The sequence below is a fragment of the Leptodactylus fuscus genome, chromosome 1 (genome assembly GCF_031893055.1).
Source record: "Leptodactylus fuscus isolate aLepFus1 chromosome 1, aLepFus1.hap2, whole genome shotgun sequence".
NCBI classification, from domain to species: Eukaryota; Metazoa; Chordata; class Amphibia; order Anura; family Leptodactylidae; genus Leptodactylus; species Leptodactylus fuscus.
This window is the reverse complement of record NC_134265.1, coordinates 182,310,991-182,332,941: the sequence shown is the minus strand read 5'-3', so window position 1 is coordinate 182,332,941 and position 21,951 is coordinate 182,310,991. Positions and strand designations below refer to the sequence as shown.

General features: G+C 40.2%; 1 protein-coding gene across 1 annotated transcript in view; it reads right to left on the bottom strand.

Annotated features, from left to right (window-relative positions):
• Positions 1-2,089: 2,089 nt before the first annotated feature.
• SHB (SH2 domain containing adaptor protein B) overlaps positions 2,090-21,951 on the bottom strand; it is a 153,040-nt gene continuing 133,178 nt past the window's right edge. Inside the window, exon 6 of the mRNA XM_075280364.1 lies at positions 2,090-4,460. Within this exon, the coding sequence (XP_075136465.1) occupies positions 4,277-4,460 (184 nt within the window). The 3' untranslated portion in view covers positions 2,090-4,276. The remainder of the gene's footprint in view (positions 4,461-21,951) is intronic.

The following is a 21,951-nucleotide window of genomic DNA, read 5'->3' as shown; positions in this document are numbered from 1 at the left end:
AGCCGAATTCAAATGGACGAATCGCAAGACAGCCACTGCTCTGTCTGTACTAGTCTGACTATGACCTAACCCTCTGCTGGGACACTATAATATCACAGTACAGGAACCGTAAAGAACATTAGTATCAGTGGTAAAAAACAAAACAAACAAACAAAAAAAAAAAAAAACACCAGTGCGGAGCCCTGCCATAAGTAGACTCTTTAGCCATTTGAATTTAGTGCCAAAAGCATATGCTCTGGTGCTAAATAAAAAAAATTGACCAATAACAGAGAAGCTACCACTACTATTGAATTCAATAGCGGCAGTGGCTCTCCTGTAATTGGTCCCTCTGAATTTAGTGCCACACCACCCAATCGCTCTACTGTGGATTGGTCCAATTGAATTTAGCGCCAAAGCTAAATTCAAATCACCCAAGTATCTATTCATAGTAGCAGATTCACTATGATTTTTAAACCACTTCCATCTATGTTATTTACTATCCCTGTACTGTGACATCATACTGACACAGCACAGGGATACATCATAGTGGGATCACCGCCGCTATTCTTAACAGTGGTTCCACTATCACAGAAGAGCCGCTGCCACTATTGAATTCAATGGTGATATTGGCTCTCCTGTGATTCGTCCATTTTAATTCATGGGCCAAACATAAGAGTGAGCAGCCGCTCTGGATTTTAAATTGGTGGCTACCAATTAATTTTAAGTGATGGGCACCCCTTGCTAAGAATCTTACATCTGTATAAATGTTACATCTGTATAACAGTGTGGGGAGTATGGAGAAGTCTCAGGAGTGAATCCCTTTCCATAAAAGGCATGTGCAGGCTGTATAATACAAAGGCACGACCATTAAGAGCCAGAAATGGTGCCTGCAGTGATCGTGGCTGTTAACCCCTTTTCACCAACTCTACTCAACTACGTGTAAGTAGGTGAGACAGAAGCACAAGACTGTGTGCTCTCCTGCTGGACTCTATAAATGTAATCATTGGTGTTCTGGGGGACCGGGATATATTAGTACTAAGGCTTATTTCTCACAGCATAGCTCCTTCAACATGCTTACTAAGTAGGAGAAGTCTACTCTACTGATCTGGGCAACTGCCACGTGTAAAAGTATCCTTCTATATTGGACAAATCCAACCCTTGCTCACTAGATTATTTGTTCAATAGTTATTCAACCATCAGCCTACTTGTAAATGTGTATGGCCACCTTAGTATTGTGTGTCCCAAAGTTGTATTTATGGTATCAAACGTGAGGACAATACAATTGTGTAAACTTGTTCTTCATGCATTACTACTGTGTAACCTACAGTAGTTTATTCACACACTTCATTCTTAGGTTTAGCAATACCACTGGTCTATGTTTCAAGGAACCATTTCAAGTGATATCTCCTTATAGGACTTCACATATGGATTTAGTAAACAGGCAGCAGAGTGATAAAGGAAGGGATTTGTGTAAATGGAGTATGCAAATAACTTACAATGCATGGTTGGCAATTTCTCACATTGTCATGCTATCAACAATTAATGTTAAAGCTTACCAACTTGTTACCAATGACTTAAAATGAAGGCATTCAGCTAGGACCCCCCCCCCCCCCTCCCACCTCACTAAAACCCTCTATAAATTAGGATTTGGGCCGTCATAGTATCGAGATCACACATCAAGGATTCTGCATAGGCTTTATAAATAAATGTAGCTTTTGTTCAAGGTTTGAGATTGCCTTTGGTGATGGCTTTAGTCGGTAACGCTGTATGGTCCCTGTCACTTATGTCTATAGAAATCACTGAAGTGGTATAATTTGGGTGTCTTGCTGGAGAGGCTAGTAATTAAATGTCAGATGTCAGGCAGGGCTGCTTCCCCGCACAGGGATTTCTCATTTTCTCTCATTCACATCGGGACACTTGTATATTTTTTCAGGCCTGACCTCTTAGACAAAGTTCCTTGCAAATCGGAACCCAATTTGCATTAGAATTCGGGGGTAATGAGGTGCAAATCCAGAGGCATAAGTGAATAGTTTTTGCATTAAAACATGAATAAACCATCACGCTTCAGATATCAATTAAGAGCCATCTCCCGGTGATGATCTCAGTAGCTTTATCATTCTTCACAAACACCAGTAAAAGCCAAAGACACAAAAACATCGCTTAGAAAGCAGAAACTGTATTGCACAAAGAAATTCAACAAACGGATGACAACAGTTCAGCAGACAATAATTTTCACTTCCACATGCTGAAGATCAATTTTATTAAAGAGAAGGTTGAAACCCTAATACTGTAGCTTTATTAACTATTCAGAGAGGAGGAAAACAGGCTTCACAAGCTAACAGTCAAAAATAACAAATACCCTGATTTTGTCTTTAAACCTAGGACATTCGAGTAACGTCTCCTCGCTAAAGGACAGTCACACTGTACAAACACTAAACATGGTCAATGCTGCCTTATAAGGCCTCTGACTGTAAAAAGGTGCACAACAACTCTTTGTACCAAAAAATGGGGTCAAAAATATAATTATATATTAAACCGCTATTTTCTTTATTTACATACCCTATTCATAAATAATTAACCAAAACTTGACTTAGCTCAATAATGGGTCGTAAGAACCGATGTAGCAATTGAGAAACAATTATTGCTCTAACAGACAAGTATTATTAGATATATTGTCAGAGCAGGCTAGGGCCTTCCATGCAGGCTCTAGGTACCACAGATAAAAGATACGTTTGTGTTCTGAAACTTCGTGTAGAAAGGTGACAGTACTAAACCTTAAATGCTTCACACGCAGAATGAGTGAGAAATCTTCACAGACCATAACCTGGATACCTTGCAAAGCATATTCCTATTCTATGAAGAGGACTTTAATGTTAGAGGAATTGAAGTCCAGAGATAAGTTGTTGACTCCTAAAGTTTAGATGTGGAACCTTCAAGATCTGTATCTACACTACACATCTTTTCAGAATGTTGTATTTCACAGGTATATGCCTCTATTTCACAGCAACTATTAAAAGGGTTTCCAGGACTTTTCATATTTCTGCCATATCCTTAGGCTAGGTCACCAGCATCAGATCGATGGAGGTCTAATACTGGGCATCCCAATGATCAGCTGTTCACAGCAGCTGCCAGAACTATACAGAGGAAGGAGCCAAAAACAAACTGTTAGGGTAAGTTCACATGGGTTTTTTTTGGTCCGGAATCTCCAGAGCAAGATACGGGTAGCCGCGACTGGATGCCGATGCACTGGCATCCAGTCGCGCACTCCGCTCCGGATTAGGCCCAAATGAATGGTAGTGTCTTCAGGCGTGTTGTCGTGAGGTGACTCCGTCTGAAACAATGAGCATGTTGGGTCCCATTGAAATCAATGGGAACCGTCTTTTTTGGTCAAGATTGTGAGGCAGATGCGGCCTCAAAATCCTGACCAAAAAACCCTGTGTGAACTTACCCTCAGGTGCACTGTAAAATGTCAGAAAGCTGAGGTGGGGTAGCACAACTCCCATGCAAGTGAATCGAGTTGCAATAAACCAGCACAGCCACCAAACAGTGGATGGAGCTGTCAGTTTCTGGATCTGTACACAGCATAGTTCCAATATTGGCAGATCCTTGTATAAGCTTATAAATGGGTCCACCAGTGATCCAATATTAATGACCTACCCTATTTTCAACATGAAAAGCCCGAAAAACCCATTTTACTTTGAATTGGCTGATATGTTTGGAAATCGAACACTTCATTTCAGATCATCTTTTGTAATTTAATACAATTATTTGACAACTGCTTAAGTTTTATGCTTCAGCAACCCACAGCATCACTGCCATGAAGTATTGAGAGTACAAGGCAACCAAATTAAGGACATTTGAGCTACTCTTGAATTCTATTATAGGCCAGAAGAACCACTTAGTATATATGCTTAGAAAGATCTGAGGAGTCTGTTGCTTATCTCCTTTAAAGCATACTACTAAGTTTATATTTCAGTAGAGCTTTTTCCACTTCTACTCCTATATAAGCATGGCATTAAACATTTACCATCAAAACATTTTTTCCACCCATGAAAACCTACAAAACTCTTGCAGTTTCCCCACTGGCCTTCTCAGAACAAAAGCAGTGTCTTATGAAAGCCGTAGTGCAACATCGTACATATTGTGAGTGCCCGTAATTGACGATTCACAATCTCAGTGCTTATATTGTCTCTCTGCAGTACCCTGCTGATTTGTAGTGCAGATGTGCTGAACTTGCAACAATGCTTCTTCACAGTCCCCTGTCCATAGGAAGGGGGTGCTTCAGTCTGCCTGCACTCTAAAGGGTCCGCACTGCTACAGGATAGAGAAGTGATAAATGTTCAGCTCCTTTTATTGGAAGTTTTCTGGTGGTGTAGAAATGGATGACTTCAGGGACACTGTCAAAAGGAGGACTGTTCTGACCCAAAACATATTTTTCTTTGGCTTTTGACAGTTTCATGTGCATAAATCCTTGGCTGCTCCTGTAAATACAAAAGAAAAAAAAATGAATCCAAAAACCCAATAAAAATAACATATTGTACCATATCAAACACTATAGTTATTGGGCTTTGATGACAAAGGATACTTGACCACACTCTGTACCAGACTGAAATCGCTTTGCAGTACCATGGAGATTTGCAATGCAAATGTGCTATACACACACACACACAAATTATATATATATATATATATATATATATATATATATATATATATATATATATATATATATATATATATACACACAGATAAAAACATACAAAAACTGAGTATCTGTCACTGAGCTGTACTAAAGTATGGAGCAAACTCATGTTATAGTTACAGGTGCTTTATCGGTAGCGTCATATTATATTCACACTCATAAGTAGGCAAAAATGGCATGACATGATGAATTTAACGTGATTCATGCATTGTAGACCTTTCCTTTTGCTGCATTTTAACCAAAACATGGGTCATTTTAAAGACCCCTCTTGTTCCCTTTCCTAAACACCTGAAAACAGTAGACAGAGGCATAACAAATGTGACATATGCCAAGTAACACATTTTCACCCAACCTGCATGGAAAATTTTCTGCATTCGGAAACCTCCCCCATTGTTGTTAGTCTATTATTCCTGAGAACGTAATGTGGATATGTTCGTTGAGATTAACAAGATTACCAAAGAGATTTTAGTAGGGATGTCTGGACTCTGAAGCCATACTGAACATCCTGGCATTAGTTAGATTAGATTTAGTACATAGTAATGTCTACAATTTTTGTAACAGGTGCTAAGTCACATACAACAGTATGCATACAAATTAGAGATATACAAGAAAGGGATGATGGGGCATTTTCTTGACTTCGTTCCAGCAAGTCTGACTTTACTGGGAACATATTTATACTGATATGTAAAGAAAGTTTGTGATCAACCTCAGTGGTTTTCTTCTTAAAAAAGCATGCACATTAGTAACACTGTACTGGCCAGCTATTCCTGTGTAACCCAGGCTCACAATATATTTATGGGTAACTGGAATTAACACTAAAGCATAACAGGCACATAAAAATAACTTGTTACTAAATGCCATAAAACCTAACGGTACTGGCAGAGACAACAGGACGATTTATGGAGTACTAAAGAGGATGGCTGCTGAAACGGCTGCAGTCCAGAACCATGACAGAGGGTAGCGTAATTCATGAGTTGCAGTAACATGAAGAGTGCCATTCCAGTCTCTGAGATTTGTAGTGTGGTTATTCCCATTTCTATTATGCTCAGAAATATGCATGGCTATTGTATGAAATCAGTATCAGAAGCAGGAAACAATGGCTGGAATTAGAGCTCAGGATGACACAAAGACAGAATAAAAGGCTCCTGTGCATAGAGACTGTTATCTAAAAATACACAGACACAGATGTACAATGAATCTTACAATTTAACACCTCAATTACCAAATACTGAGCAAGGATGCCATCTATACGAGATCAAATATATTAAAAATGAAATCTAGCCCCTGAAATTTATGGATTACATATCACCGAAAACACAACAACCACCTATAAAAATAAGATTATTCTGTAGATCGCTGAGCTGCTGGAACACATTTACATACACCGGCACATTGAAATTTGCAGACGTATGAACGTACATTCCTGATGCAATGTTCTCTATCTGGAGACCTGAACTCCATCACTTAGAGGGGTGTTACCAGAGAGGTGATATTAAAACTAACAGGTGTGGAAGTGTCAGGCTCCTATGCAGAACTATGCCATCTCGCGTGAATACCGTCCTGTATTGTATTCTTGTTTTCAGTATGGGACAGTAGTCCGTCTGAGTGGCATGGACTCCTAGCATCATGCGTTACTATGCTACTTCGAGTCCAGATCCCTGCTCCTTGTTTAGTTGGAGAAATATGGTCGACATGCAGTTGTATATGCCAAGAACTAAATCCACTCACATGAGGCTTACCTAATCTAATGCAACAATACAAACCTTTTTGTAGCTTGACTGTGGAGACAGTAAGGCTATATTCACAGGACAGTGATTAATGGCTGTGTGACGTTTTTAATGGACATCAAACTGAAGTAGTAATTCTAACATCCGAGAATGGGGGCTATGGATAATTTTCACATTATGCATTACACACTTTAATAAAATCGAACTATACTATATTTAGGTGATTAATATGTCTATTAATGTAGTAAACCACAGACCTAGCATATTGTCATGAGCCTGTGTTTGTAGCCTTAGGGTCACTACTATCTCCAATTAAAGTTTGCCAATATGTCTAATAATAATAATACTTTCATTTACCGTATTTTTCGGACTATAAGACGCACCTAGGTTTTAGAGGAGGAAAATAGGGAAAAAAAAATTTTGAAGCAAAAACTGGTAAAATATTTAATATATGGGAGTTGTAGTTTTGCAACAGCTGCAAGGCCACATTGACAGGTGACCCTGCAGCTGTACGGGGACGCATAGAGTGTTTTTTTTTGCGGGGCCAGATGTACTTTTTAGTTATACCATTTTGGGGAATAATCTATTGCTTAGATCACCTTGTATTGAAAAAAAAAACGGTGGTTTATGATATATGATTTTCTACTTTTATATATATTCTAGGGACAGGAGGTGATTTAGAACTTTTATTTATTTCATATTTTTATTATATATTTTTAAACTTTTTATTTTTTTTATTTTACTATTTTATTCCCCCCCGGGGGCTTGAACCTGCGGTCACTTGATTGCAAGTTCCATAGACGGCAATACAACTGTATTGCCGTCTATGGGACATTCTGTATATTAGTATTACGGCTGGTCCTAGACCCAGCCGCAATACTAATATAGCAGTGACAGGCCTGGGAGCCTCATTAGGCTCCCGGCTGTCACCCGAACAGGTCGGCTCCTGCGATATCGCCGCGCAGGAGCCGGCCTGCAACTTCACAGGTACGGGGCCGGTGGGGACCGGCCCCGGGGGAGAAGGGGCCGCCGATACTGACCCGGCATCCGCTGTACTAGAGAGGCGGATGCCGGCGAGGGATAGACGCTGGCACAGGTGCCGGGGCCTGAGACATCACTACGCTCCTCTGCCCTGCATGAAGCCAGTGGCGGGGGGACGGAGGAGCGGAATAGCATCACTCATCCCGCTGCTGGCTTCATGCAGGGCAGAGGAGCGCAGCGATGTCTCAGGCCCCGGCACATGTGCCGGCGTCTATCACTTGCCGGCTTCCGCCTCTCTATTGTGCCAGGCGCCACATTCGGACTATAAGACGCACCCTTCTTTTCCCAAAAAATTTTGGGGAAAAAAAAGTGCGTCTTAGGGAGCGTTCACACTACCGTCGGTGTCCGACATGTAGTGTCCGCTCCTAGTGTCCGCTCAAAATCTGTCACGGACACTAGGAGCGGACACTAGATGTGTCCGTGACACCTGTCATTCACTTTAATGGGCATCGGGTGCGTTCTTTTGCACTCCGTGCCCGTCCTTCCCTGTCCGCAAGAGAAGATGTCCGACTTCTCAAGCGGACAGAGGAACCCTGCATGCAGGGTTTTTCTGTCCGCTTGAGAAGTCGGACATCTTCTCTTGCGGACAGGAAAGGACGGGCACGGAGTGCAAAAGAACGCACCCGATGCCCATTCAAGTGAATGACAGGTGTCACGGACACATCTAGTGTCCGCTCCTAGTGTCCGTGACAGATTTTGAGCGGACACTAGGAGCGGACACTACATGTCGGACACCGACGGTAGTGTGAACGCCCCCTTATAGTCCGAAAAATACGGTATATAGCATTAACATTCTGTAGCACTTTACAAATCAGAGGGGACATGAAGACAATATTAGACATTATAATGTCACAAAAATAATCAATTATCCATGTAGGTTACTTTCATCGGAAGAACTAAAACAAACATACCTCTGTGTCCGTGAACTGATGAAGCAACGCAGATACAATATTATATTATTATAATTATCATCAATTATGAATATGCATATGATCCTGCTAGTGCACAGGGGGCCTGCTTGATTTGCCAGATTTGTCTACAGAAAACTGCAAATGCTCTGACATGTTTCTGGAATTGCTGCCAGACTCCATTCATTTAGCTGTAATAGACATTTTCAAGTTCTGTCGGCACCATGACAGTATCTAGGCAAATTGGACCCATCCCCAGTACACTTTGCAGGCCGATTTCTATATCCATAAAACATGGTTTTCTCTACATTTAGCCATCCATTTATAGCCACAAAGGTATGCCTCTGCTCTTATTAAAGACCCTTATACAGCACCATCATTGGTTTGGGATGTGGTTTGCATGTGACCAAATCATTTTAACAGTATAGAATAAATCACAAGTAAAACAATCTTTATTACACATGTAAAAACCGGACTCCTGGTTTTAGCCCATGCAGAGTCTCTTATGAAACTTGCTACCGTCAGAGTGTCAGGTTCCTCTGCCACTGTGGAGTTGAGCATGCTCTTGCCTCATTTTGCACTGAGATTGAACGCCAATTATCTCAATGTGATTTTTTTTTTTACATACATTCCAATAATCCCCTTATGAGTCCTGTTTACTTATGTAAAGAAACATGATGTGATGAGTGAAACATAGTTATGTAGGGTGGGCACTGGGGGGCTGCCCTTTTTAGTGTATGTTTTATTGTGGGGACCTAGGGTGAGCTTGAGATGTAGAAAAAAAGGATGTCACCCATTGAGTTCACATCTACAATAGTTAGATTGTGAGAATGGCAAAAACGGCTCCTATTCTTCTCCTTTTTGCCATTGTGCGTCTGGATATACGGGCAAGAGCATTCCACATTTTATGTTGCATACTAAAAGTAGTGTACCAGTAAGATAATCCTTTAATAGTCCCACAATGGGGAAATTTCAGAAGAATTTCCTCATCGTCTCTGTTGAGATACCAGAACCAATTCTGTATAGCCTTTGCCTGTGCATTGATATTAGGGACGTTAGGCTTACACTAGTGTTCAGCTTTCCATCATTCGGGTCCGCATGAGTAATTACCCATGGACTCCATAGACTATAACTGGGTCTGCTGTGTTTCTGCCAGTTGTATACTAAAACCAGAGCAGAGCAAAGTTCTCCTTGCAGGATATATATGAATATATGCATCCTATAGGTATGGGATATGTATGTAATGCTACATTACACATTTTTTCTGTTAGGATCACCCACTGGACTGAATTATTGCTTCTAAGCAGAGAAAGAACAGAAATAAATTGATAAAATGACAAGTTATACTGAATCTTTTCCAACAAACCTATAAACTGCTCAGATCCTTCTGCTCTCCAACAGTCTGCCTGCAGATCACACACCATTTTCATGGTGACAAGTTCTCTTTAAATGTAGAGAGATTGAAGATTATTATTTCAGAAAGTAAAATGACTTTCCTATAAGCAAGAAAAGGTGATATCTGGTGGACACGCAACTGTCTGAATTATTGAGGGGGGACTGTAGTTGTAACCTTGGGATACCTAATGTTAGAAGAAAAAGAAATATAGCAACAAAACATAACTGCTTTTAGCTTTGATGCTGCAGGAACATTGTGGTATTTACTGTAGAATGTTTTGTAGGTCATAAAAGTAGATATTCATATTTTTGCTTGGTCTCTCAAAAAAAGGTGGTCATTTTTAAATAATTTCCCACCACAGACTAAAAATGTAAGTACAAAGGAATTAAATGTAGGAAAAAAAAAATTCTGTTTAGAGCTTGATGAGAAGTGTGGTGATGCATCATATGTCACCGCTCGACAGAAATATTAGTCACTGCATCCAATTGGCGGAATAGAACTAATTTGCGGAAAATGTTCTCCTGGCAGCAACAATTGTTTGATCAACAACTAGTTATTATGGAAATGTGTGCATCCGTGCCATTGCATGCAAAAGAGATAAAATGCCAGAACTTCCCCAAAAAGACAAAACGAGGTGCGAAAATAGAGATGTCTGATGTAGAATCACATGTACTAGCATAATATATACAGTGTTGAGCAGGCCCTTCAAGCCTTTATACTGGTTTCCCCAGTTGGGTTCATCTTGCAGGTATTTTATCTTGGCTACTTCAGATGACTTTATTTCCGCTAAAGTACTAATGAAGACAACTTGTACCCTGACGTGTAGAATTATTGTGCTATTTAGAGAGCAATCAAATATAGCTTTAATCATGGTGTAGCCATTAACAAAGGAGGCAAGTTTATTTAATGGGACCTGTGATACCATCTTAATGGACCGCTGAGCTGTCCATGAGTATAGGTTGCAATTACCAGAGCGTAGATATAAGAGAACTAATAACTTAAGTATTAAAAGGATTCTTCAACTTCTGCTGCTTCCATTCATATTCACTTGCATTATGTATTGTAACTCCTCTGCAAAATCAATCTCTCTGTTATTATGTCTCCTGAAAACAAAACATGAAGAGGAGATGCATTTTGTAGCATAACCACTTTAAAATACATTTAGCAGGATTTATTATATATCCATAGGACCACCACCAATCCCAAGAATGGGGGGTACTCTCCCCTACTGCAAATTCAGCATACCACACCCAGGCTGAATGCAGGCATGTCATTTGGTGTATGGTGCTTCCAGTTACTTCAATGGGAGCACAGAAGATAGCTGGTTGCTGTACTTCAGCTACCTCTAGCACTCCAGCTGAAGTGAATGGGAATGTGGGTTCTTCTATCTACCATGCAACATGCCTACATTCAGCCTGGCTGTTGTCAGGCTGAACTTGGAATGAGGGGAAACACCAACTTGTTCTCAATAGGGAACTTAGTTGTCATACCCCCACCAGTTACGTATTTAACCTTTGGATAGAGGATATATACTATGGGTAGAGGATATATTTTAAAAAATAAAATAAAATAAAATAGCTGGGTTTTTATTTCTGCCAGAACAATAAAAATCATGCTATGAGCTGAAAACATGAGCTATCTGAGACAGCCTAGGAACTTGGCCACACAGAGGGCCCAATGGCTTTGCAATTCTGCAAGTGAGATGGAAGAATAACTCTTGCCTACAGTTGTACCCAGGCATTCAGCACTTCAACTATGCCCTCAGGCTGGGTTTACATAGTGCTTTTCCCAATAACTACTGCAATTTCAACCACTTCCCAACATCCGCCATACAGTGGATGTCAGGTCTTAAAACGTGGTGTCTGCTCAGGAGTAGAGCAGGCGCTATATATGCCGGGTCTCCAATGCTTTGGAGGCCTCTGGATCGCAGATATTAACTCTGTGTGGCCTGAATCCCGCTCCCTCACACCTCATTCCCCTTTCCTTACACTCTACTCATTTGTTGAGGAAGTTATCTAGTTATTATGGCAGCCTGGAACCTTCTAAAGGCTCAGAGGCTGGCCATAGGAATACAGCTATTGAGATTTGCCTATGGCAATTCTCAATAGCTATACATCAATTCAACAACAGACTACAATACAGCTGTATTAAAGTCTATGGAGCACGCAATCTAATCTCAGGTTTAAAGTTCCTAGTGACGCTTTATAGATTTTTTTTTTTTTTAAAAAAAGGTGGGAAATAAACCAAAAAATTCTTGAACTGACTTTTTTTTTTTGCCTCCCTAAATGGATGCTGTAAAAACAAGCCCATATAACAAAATGGTGCAAAAGCAGTTTTTTTTTTCTAATTCCACCATATTCTGATTTTTTTTTCCCCCAGTACAGCATACAGAACATAAATGGTAAGGAAGTACAATTTGTCCTGCAAAAAATAAGCCCTCATAGTGTGACAGGGAAAGTAAAACAGTTATGGCTATTAGAATGTGGGGACCAACATAAAAGTGAAATTGCAAAAACAAAAATGGCTATGTCAGGAAGATGTCAAAAGGTACAACTTCGAAGTACAATTTGTCTTGCAAAAAAAACAAACCATCACATGACTAAACAAAAATTTAAAATTACTACGGCCATAAACAGTTATAGCCTTTTAAAAGGGGGCAGTATAGTAAGTATTGAGAAACCGGTCACCTCGGTCCCTGTTCCCAATAGTGCTAACAATCTAAATTACAGGTTTTCCTCATGCCATGTTCACAAAAATGTCCCTTCTGTTGTTCTGGTCGGAGGTGTACATTGCGACAGTCTCTCCAACGGAGACTGTGATGCAGATGTGAACTAAGCCTTACCAGTAGGTTTTATTTTAATATGGAAAGAGCAAACCCCACACAAACATGGAAAGAACAAAACAGGGAGGTAAATTCCATGTAGATTCTTACTGATCAGTGACCAGACAACAAAAATGTTGCTCATAAATTGCTCATTTTTAGACATACCGGCTAAGGGAAGCCTAGACACATTTATCTGCCAAGATTTGTCCCTTTTCTTGGGACTCTACAACTAGGCACCATAATTACTGATCTGGGGGATAATGTAAATTTCATTTCTTTAAAAGGAATTATTCCATTCTGTTAGGCATGACTGCACAGTCAGTGAAGGTGACATCTTCACATACATAATTATGATGAAATAAATACCGCCAGAATGACTGTTCATTAAACAATGCCTGCGCTGACTGACAGAGGATCCTGACACTAATATATTTTTCTTAGCGGGATATGACAGACAATTAAGACAAATATGATTTCCTAGAGAGATTTGATTTAGAAGAGGTTTAAGGCAATAATCTGTCTTTACATATGGTTTTAATACACTGAACTTGTCAGTATGTGAAACCCTTTGACAGTTAGTTATAGAAATTACTAGTTCATCTTATGAAATTTCTTTATAAAATAATTATATTTCAATTTTTGGGAAATAGATTTTTTTTTTTATGTGACAATATCAGCAACTCTAGACTATAGTAGAACACTTTTATATGGCTTCCCAATAATGGCTGACATGAAAAAAAAAGGTACTTGCACCAGTCATACCAGAATAACTTGGGAATAATCTGATTTACAGTAAACATTAAAGGGGTTGTCCCATCACAAGGATCCTATCTATACTGCTTGTTAATGTGAATGTAAGACTTTTCCTAAATACACTGCTTCAGCAAAACTGCTTTGTTTCTCCACTATCTTACTTTATTCAATTCATTGTTTACACAGCCCTTGACTTATCTGCTCAAAAGTCAAGTGATGTATCTGCCTGCTCTCAGGGGGGAGGGAGGAGGGTCTAAGTGCACGGGAGCGAGCCTGTGTATTTAGCTATTCCTGTGTCTACACCACGTGACCTAGCTTCCTGCTCTCAGGGGGGAGGAGGGAGGGGCTAAGTGCACGGGAGCGAGCCTGTGTATCTAGCTATTCCTGTGTCTACACCATGTGACCTAGATTCCTGCTCTCAGATAGAGGAGAGGAGCTGCTTTCATTTCTTCTGTTCTCCCAGTTATCAGGCTAGCTAATTCAATTGTGTTCAACATGGCAGGGACAGGCAGTCTCTGTATGTAACACAGAATGGAGTTGCTGCTGCCTGTACTTCATAGACCAATATGGGTGGGCGGGGCTACACGCTAATTTGGGGGTGGAGCTAAACAGGTTGCATGTGAAACCCTGCCCACCAAATGATGCAAGAAACCAGGAAGAAAGAAGATTTTACAGCAGTGAAGACTGCTGAGTATGCGACGTGGGACTACCCCTTTAAGGAGCTGAGGTAGTGTAGTAAACTAATATTAGATCACCGTACTAATGGTCAAATTGTATCAAATGGTTACACATGCACAAAGTCTATAGCTTGCACTGCACAGTTCATTTTTTCACGTTGCACTTTTTGGTGTTCAGTTGCCATACAGCAATGGGAATATTTCTAGGGCACACAAACATATCTAAGTGTTGCTATTTACATAAAGGCTAATAGTGTCCATTTGGTGTCCATCAATGTAGTATACATCACTATACCTTGTACTATTCCATACAACAGAAAAAAAGTCGGCTGCATATAGAGGAATGTATTAAGAGCCTTCTGACAAATGCGCACCTCTACATTATCTCTCCACACCAGAAAATTGGCATGAAGGGAATGATGAATCACGATGAAGCATCTTCAGAAAGCTGAACCCCAGCTGCTGATCATGCTGGTGCTTTATTGGTCCAAAACCCTAGTGATAGGTTTCCTTTAAAGCTCTAACATCAGAACAAAAAATGTTCTCCTACAAAACAAAACCGTTCAAAATCAGTTTTCTTCTTTAGTTCAAACTATATAACCACAATGAGAAGCAAATTGTGAATTGGGAAGTTTGTTGGGTAATTTCACATCACATATTAAAGATACGTTTGGAACAAAAGAGCTGCACGAGAACTCTCTGGTGTATACTTGTTGGAAGAAAGCACAAGGCATTTCCAACTACTGGAATAGACTGCATTTTCCCAGTGTCAGGAGGGTGAATGTATGACCTAATAATGGAATGGTTCAATCTACTTTCCATGCTAAAGATTGTGTTTCTTTTCTATATGAAACAGAGCATTTGCAGAGCCCCAGAATCAATAGACGTGATGGAGGCCATTAATACTCATGACAAGCCCTGCATTCTAAATGCACCTACATGAAAGCCTCAACGCCAAAGATTGCGCTGCATATTAAATACGTTCACAAAGATTCATCAAGCCTTAACCTGCTCCTATGGAAATTAAATTTGAGCCCTTTTTTCCCTAGCAAATGGTGAAAGAAAAAAAAACCCTGGAAAAGGTGTTCTTACATGAGTACAACTCTGACTACCATCACCCCAAGGTCTTCTGGCTATAGTGAACGTTACAATTCTAATTTATTTCTCCACAGAGGTGATATCACACACATAAAGACGCCTGAATGCATGGAAGACTAGCACTCATTTTCGCTCTCAGAAAGGATGTTGATTGAATTACCATGGAAACGAGAACCCCCCTACCATCGAGGAGTGTTCTGTGGCTAGACCCAACGTAAGCATCTAGTAAACAGAGACATGGATTGCTGAAGGCTACAGTACTCCGTTCTTCAACAAAACACAATGCCAGTGCGGCGTCCCTGTCTTTGTTGGCTGTTATGTACAAGGTATCCAGTATGATAGGAAAGGCTGCAAACCCTGGCTTAACATACTCTAGACAATAACAAGAATGCAGTCTATGTAAAAGACTGCAGGGGGTTCTAATTCGAGCCAATTACCCATTTGTGTGTAATAAAGCGGTCACGTGTCTGTCTGGAAAGTACATTTTGGGATTTACTAGTGCAAGATCATTTGCATCAGCCACAAATTGCAGCATATGCTTAAAAATGACAACAATTAGACTCCGTTCACACCAGAATAAATAGGGCGTCTGCTAGAATAAATTATATTTAATTTCTAGAATATGCCACTTACAAGTGATATCTACTTGATATCAGTACATAAATAAACTTTGGCTATTCATAGATTTATTTTTCTGTCTGCTCAGTATTACTTTCTGGTAACAGCCTTCCAACTTCTAAGGAACCAAATCACATTAAATATCCAGTGCAATGTGCCAGCAACACCTTATAGAGTGAGAGGAGCGAAGCAGGATAATGCACAGGACTGTAAGAAGAGATTCCGTATAACTTTCTGTGCTTAGGAGTCCAGAGGGTAGGTCTACTCAGTGATGGACAGCTACATGTATGCACACTTGTATAGGGAAGGGTGCCCACTGGACTCCTAAGCCTACAATGAGCAGTGATATAAATGAATAAATCTCTTCCTACAAGACTATATGGGAAGAAAATGCAAATCTGTCTCCCAAGATGTAAACAGGAAGACAGTGCCTCTGTTATGCTACCCTCTACATAACAGACACTGTCTCCCTATTTACATCTTGGAAGACAGATTTGCATATTCTTCCCATGTTCCCTTGCAGTGGAGCAGCTATGGCTGTATAAGTCTCCACACACCTGAAAAGGTTGTCTCTCCTTAAGGAGTGACATTATCCCCATACAAGACTATATATCAATCTTCTCAGCTTCTCCTGCTCCATTACATGCGGAGTACAGATATGACCATTTCTAATGTGACAAATAATTTTCGATAACCCATGTACACTTGATATGCAGCTTCTTCCAACATTACAGCTCTGCCATTCTCAAATGGACTTAAGACTCATTTACATATTTCTAAAAACAGCTTTTTTTTTTAAATTAGGGAAAAGGTGGTCGATTTAACCTTCTAAATGTGTGATGGTGTTCAGTATAATGTTCCCTATAATGCCCAGTGGTCAGATTGATATCCTGGTGACAGACTCCCTTTAATGCACAAAGTACTAACTAACATACCTCATGTAGTTGTCTCCGAATAATTTGGCTTTTTTTAAATTTTTTTTTATAAATTTGTTCACTCATTCCATAGATCTGGTCAACAGAAGGCTATATGTAAATTAGCTCATTCTCCAAGTCGATCATAACCTTCATCTCTAGTTCATTAGTATCTAATCAATAGAGGTCCAACATACCTACACTGATCTGCGGATCCAGCTGCCTCCCGGTCCAGGAACTATGGCACTTGATGGGCCAAAGGCAGCTCTGCTCCTATTCACATAATACTTGAATAGGAGCAAAGCTGCTTCCTGACCCCAAACCATCAATCTGATATCTAGATTTTTTTTCTTTTATGTTAGAAGGTAAAAGAAGGGGTCCAATTAAAGTGGAGGATAGATTGTGTTTAATGTAAAATTGCAATCAGATTGCAAATTTTTTAAGTCAATTAAACAAAAACAATACTGCCTATCTTGGCACAAACTGACAGATCACATTATAAGTAGAGGGGTTTCAGCAAGTGACCCTGGTCTTCATGGTGCTGTGAATGCATCACAACATTGTGCTATCCATTATTTATGGAATCCATGATGCAGACGAGAGAACAGCCTTCTCTCATCAGTATTAGAACACAGAATGAATCTGCTCTTCGTATCATGTCACTTGTTCCCTTAAACTAAACATGTAGTGTGTCACAAAAATAACAACCAGAAAAGTCTCTAGTTCTCTGTACAGAAGAGTGGTAAGCTGCACTATTCGCAACGGGAGACTATTGTTGATCTTTCCGAAACAGTAGTGCACCATGCCTATCTGAAAGAGCTCATCATGTTAACAAAGAAGGTCATTTCTGATTGAGGATTTCCAACTGTGTTACATTTGATAGAAAGATGGATCCCAAGACGCTGCACTTAGCTAATCATTGGAGTAATAACACATCACAGATTTCTGCAGATGTTTGGGCGTACAGCCCAAAGCCGCATGTCTTCTGCTACCTCTGACTTTTTCCTGTAATTGCACAGTGAATAATTCATGAGCTAGACATGGGAACGTTTATGTCAAATTAGCTGCCACTATGAAACAGCAATCTAACATACCAGGCGTGGACACTGGCACCTGTAAAATACACTTACAATCAAATTGTAATTCACTGTGCCAACACGCTGCACAAGGACATAGATAAAGCACACGATAATAAAGCAAGCATTAGCTGTGTATTATCATGGCGATAAATGAATAAACCTAACAATGACAAGAGATTGTACTAAAGTCTTTGTATCAATCAGCACACACATAAATGAGATCGATATTACTGTATGGAGCGCTGTATTTTGCAAGGTAAAGAGGAAAACAAACATTCGCCGCCTCTATACGAGTCATATGAGAGGTACAGTAAGGGCCAATAGGTGTTTGTATTAAATAAAACGGTTGTGCTGTCACTATTGCTGTCCATGTATGCCTTATAACTGTCCATGTGATCTGAGCAATAAATGAACGACAGTGAGCCATCCACATATATCTTCTCAAAAAACAGAAACCATTCGAATAAAAAAGGTTTCGAGTTTTCCTTTGGAAACAGCAAGATGACAATTCTGACTTTGTAAATAGATCCTCACATAATAAATGTGAAAAGGGTTTTCCAACAGGTCACAAATAAGGGGATCAAAAAGGTGTATTGTATTAAAAAACAAATCCCCCACCCAAAAACAAAACAAAACACCTTTTAAGCCTGAGGTCCCACATTGCAGCATTTTTGTTGCAGATTTTGTTGCGTTTTTTTGAGCCTAAGTCAGGAGTGGTTTGAGCATAAGGTAGAAGTATAAATACTTCCTATATATTTCTCATTCCTTGAGTAGCCACTCCTGGGTTTGGTTAAAAAAAAAACAAAAACGCAGCAAAATCTGCAACAAAAGAAACAGGGTTTCCGCAACGTGGGGCCTCAGCCTTAAAAGACGCCTTTGTTCTAACACTGTGGGTTCAGTACCTGAGGCTTTCCAGTGCTTGTCAAGACTAGAAGTGACAAGTATATGACCATTGTTTATGTGACTGCTCAGCCAGTCACTGACGTCAAGGATCTTGATATATATAGTCACACATTTAATCACATGACATCAGTTTCATAAGTTCTGGGAACGGACCTGTACCCCTGGAATGGATGGACCATAAGAGGGTGAGATCTGTATACACCTATCTACTCAGTCAGAGTCTGCAGGTGGAAAGTTCTGGATGGAGAGGCATCATAGAGGAAGATCATTCTGCTAAGGGTCAGTTCACACGTGAAAACCGCCTAGCTTATTTGTGCGAGGTAAAAAACCTCGAGGAGTTTTTTTGACGCTGTTTTTTGCATTCCACGCGGTTTTTGACGAGGTTTTTGACGCGGTTTTCGCTAGCGGTTTTCGCTAGGGTTTTTTTTTCCTATATGTGCTATAGAAACTGCAGGCGAAAACCGCGCGGTTTTTTGCAAAAAACCGCGCGGTTTTGTGTGCAAAAAACCGCGCGGTTTTTTACCGCGCGGTTTTCGCCTCCCATTCACTTCTATGCAATTCTTCAGGCGTTTTCCGCCTGAAGAAAGGTCATGTCGCTTCTTCAGGCGGAAAACGCTAGGAGGAAAAAAAAAGCTAGTGGTCTACATAGACCACCATGTTAAAGGAGAGGTTTTTGAAGCGAATTCCGCTGTCAAAAACCTCCCCTTTGCCCACGTGTGAACTAGCCCTAACTCCTCTTTGTGTTGCAGGTATGCTCCTGAGTGTGGGAGGTGTCTAGAATGACACATTACAAATGTTTGTCAAGAAAGGATTTGCTGCAAGCAAGGAAGGTTTTATTTGGGAAGAATTCTGTTGCCAATGGGCAGTAGTACATTAACTTGAAATGTCCTGTTGCCATTTGTGGTGGCCGGTGATGCCTGCTTTTACCTGCACATTCAGAATATAGTTTGGGAACGCACAGTATTGTAGGTCACCCTTCCTTCTCTCTTTTTTGGTTATTTGTGGAGAATAATTGGGTTAGACACTGTATTTCATTAGGAGAGGCGAAGGTTGGGGGGAAATACTGCTACTGTGGTATTTAGCACTGCACATGCTTGCTGTTTGGCACATCTGGGGAGGTATGTTCTGTTGGACTCTGGCATTTCGTACTGATGGGGATGTATTTTGTATTGTAATGTGGTATTTGGCGTTTCTAGGGGTATTCTATGTACAGAACAGTGGCATGGTTTTGGTGCTTTGCTCTTTACAACAGATTGACTGGAGAGGTCCAAGTGGAAAAAGTTTGAGACGTACAAGTCTATAGGAATCCTGCTTGCTGACTTTTCACTGTGACAGCACTTAGTCAAGGTTGCAATTAGTTGGCCTGAGCTTTGGCCCAGAGACTTTAATTTCACAGGCCAGCGCTTTAATCATACACACACCCATCCAGGCTAGAAGCAGCGAGACCATGCTTGTACTGCTCTGCACAAGTCGTTTAGCGTATACATTAGTCTATCTTCTCCACAGATATGGAAGACAGTATGGGATGACAACAAATGAATGCAAATGTTCTCAAACTCAAATGGAGGGCTCCAAGATTTTTTTTCTGTAATTCTCTTATTCTAAATGTAACATCACATACAGCAGAAAAGGCCTCAGCAAAGTAAGGAATTGCAAAAAAACAACAAAAAAAACATAACAATAAACCCAAACAAATCCAATAACTGTCCTTCCAGCCAAAGTCTAAACAAAACAAGGTATGACCTGCATAGACCTGAGGGTATATGGCGCAATGAGGCAGAAACAAAATTCAGACGTAATTTGCTCCTCAAAAAACTGATGTACATGCTTTATACCTCATTTGCTATGTGTTTTAGGCTAAGGCCCCATGTAGCGAGACTGAGCAACACATCTCGTTTTTCAACAGCATTTTTTTTAGTACATTTGTGCAGAATTTTCCGCTGCAGACTTTCTGCCTTTATTATACCCATTTGGAAAACGCCAGTGTTTACATAAGAATAAATGTTGTGATTTTCAAAAACCTCAGTTTTTGAAAAGGCAGCTTTTCAGTTGAGGATTTTTTTCTGCAATGTGTGGATGGGATAAGCCAGATCCCCAGGAACATTGATTTTTCGCAATGTCGGCCTTCAGCCTTCAACATGGAAACTATCAAACAGCTTGTGTGCCTCATATGACGTGTATGGAGCTTGTTGAAAGGGATGTGTGGCCTGATATGTCAGCTAATGTGCCATAATTTGACCAGAAACTAAGCTAACTAATAAGTGGTGCAAAATCAGATCAGAAAGTCTAAAAGTAGGTCAGATTTTCAAATAGCATTAGACACTGGACGTTTGGTGAGGATCTACACAGTGTAAAGTTAGACTGGGACTTCTAGAAGTTAAACAGTTTTAGTTTATCTGCCCAATAAATGTTGGCATTTTTGCTGGGAATTTAGCTTTAATCTAATGTTTCTTTTCATGATGTCTATTTTGGGAAGGTGGGTAAAGGGGAGATTTTAGGAGAGCCTAAAGAACAGGACCCCAAAACTCCTTTATATCGTTTAGCTTTTCACAACATTCATCAAGATAAAAATATTATGGCGGAAGCTCATTATATTAGGTAGAATGACACATTTGTGAAGAAGAGGAAAGCAGGAATAAATAAGAATCTCTGGCACACAGAGTGCATCCAGAGCTGGAGGATATTCTGTGCAACCTGCTGATATATATATAAACATTTCTCCTGGTTATTAATCCATCACAGTTACAGAACTGCACAGCCATCGCTCCTGCTTCTCCTGGGATAACGCAGACAGCCAACTAAGTCTCCAGAGTGGTTCCTACATCTCACGTTTAAGGCTGCGTGTAACATACCTATAGATTTTCTGTAAACTAATTCATAGCTATTGATATACATGAGATTATACTTTGTTCTGTAGTGGGTTTTAACTAATTCAGAAAGAAGGACGAATAAGTGGGAGTCAGAGTTAAAAGCTCTGCACACCCGGTATTAACTGGGATGCAAATGTACAGTGGTTTTAACTTCCATTGTGAAGGTTGTAGATATATGAATCACAAAAACATTATTATCCTTAAAATTAAATGTAGTATAATAAACTTATGTTTGAAACTGAATATATTACATAACAAGATGGCCTATGTGGTGTGCTCAGGTGTAGACCTAACCATGTGGACACAAGGAAACTCTAAAGGGTCTCCCAAGCTCTCAAGGGAGGGCCTGGCACTCCCACAGGAAGTGACATCGCAGGAAGCGACATCGCAGGAGGCAGATACCCCAACCAACCAGACTCATGATAGAGCTTCTTAACTGTAGAGAAAAGGTCGGCATTCCTT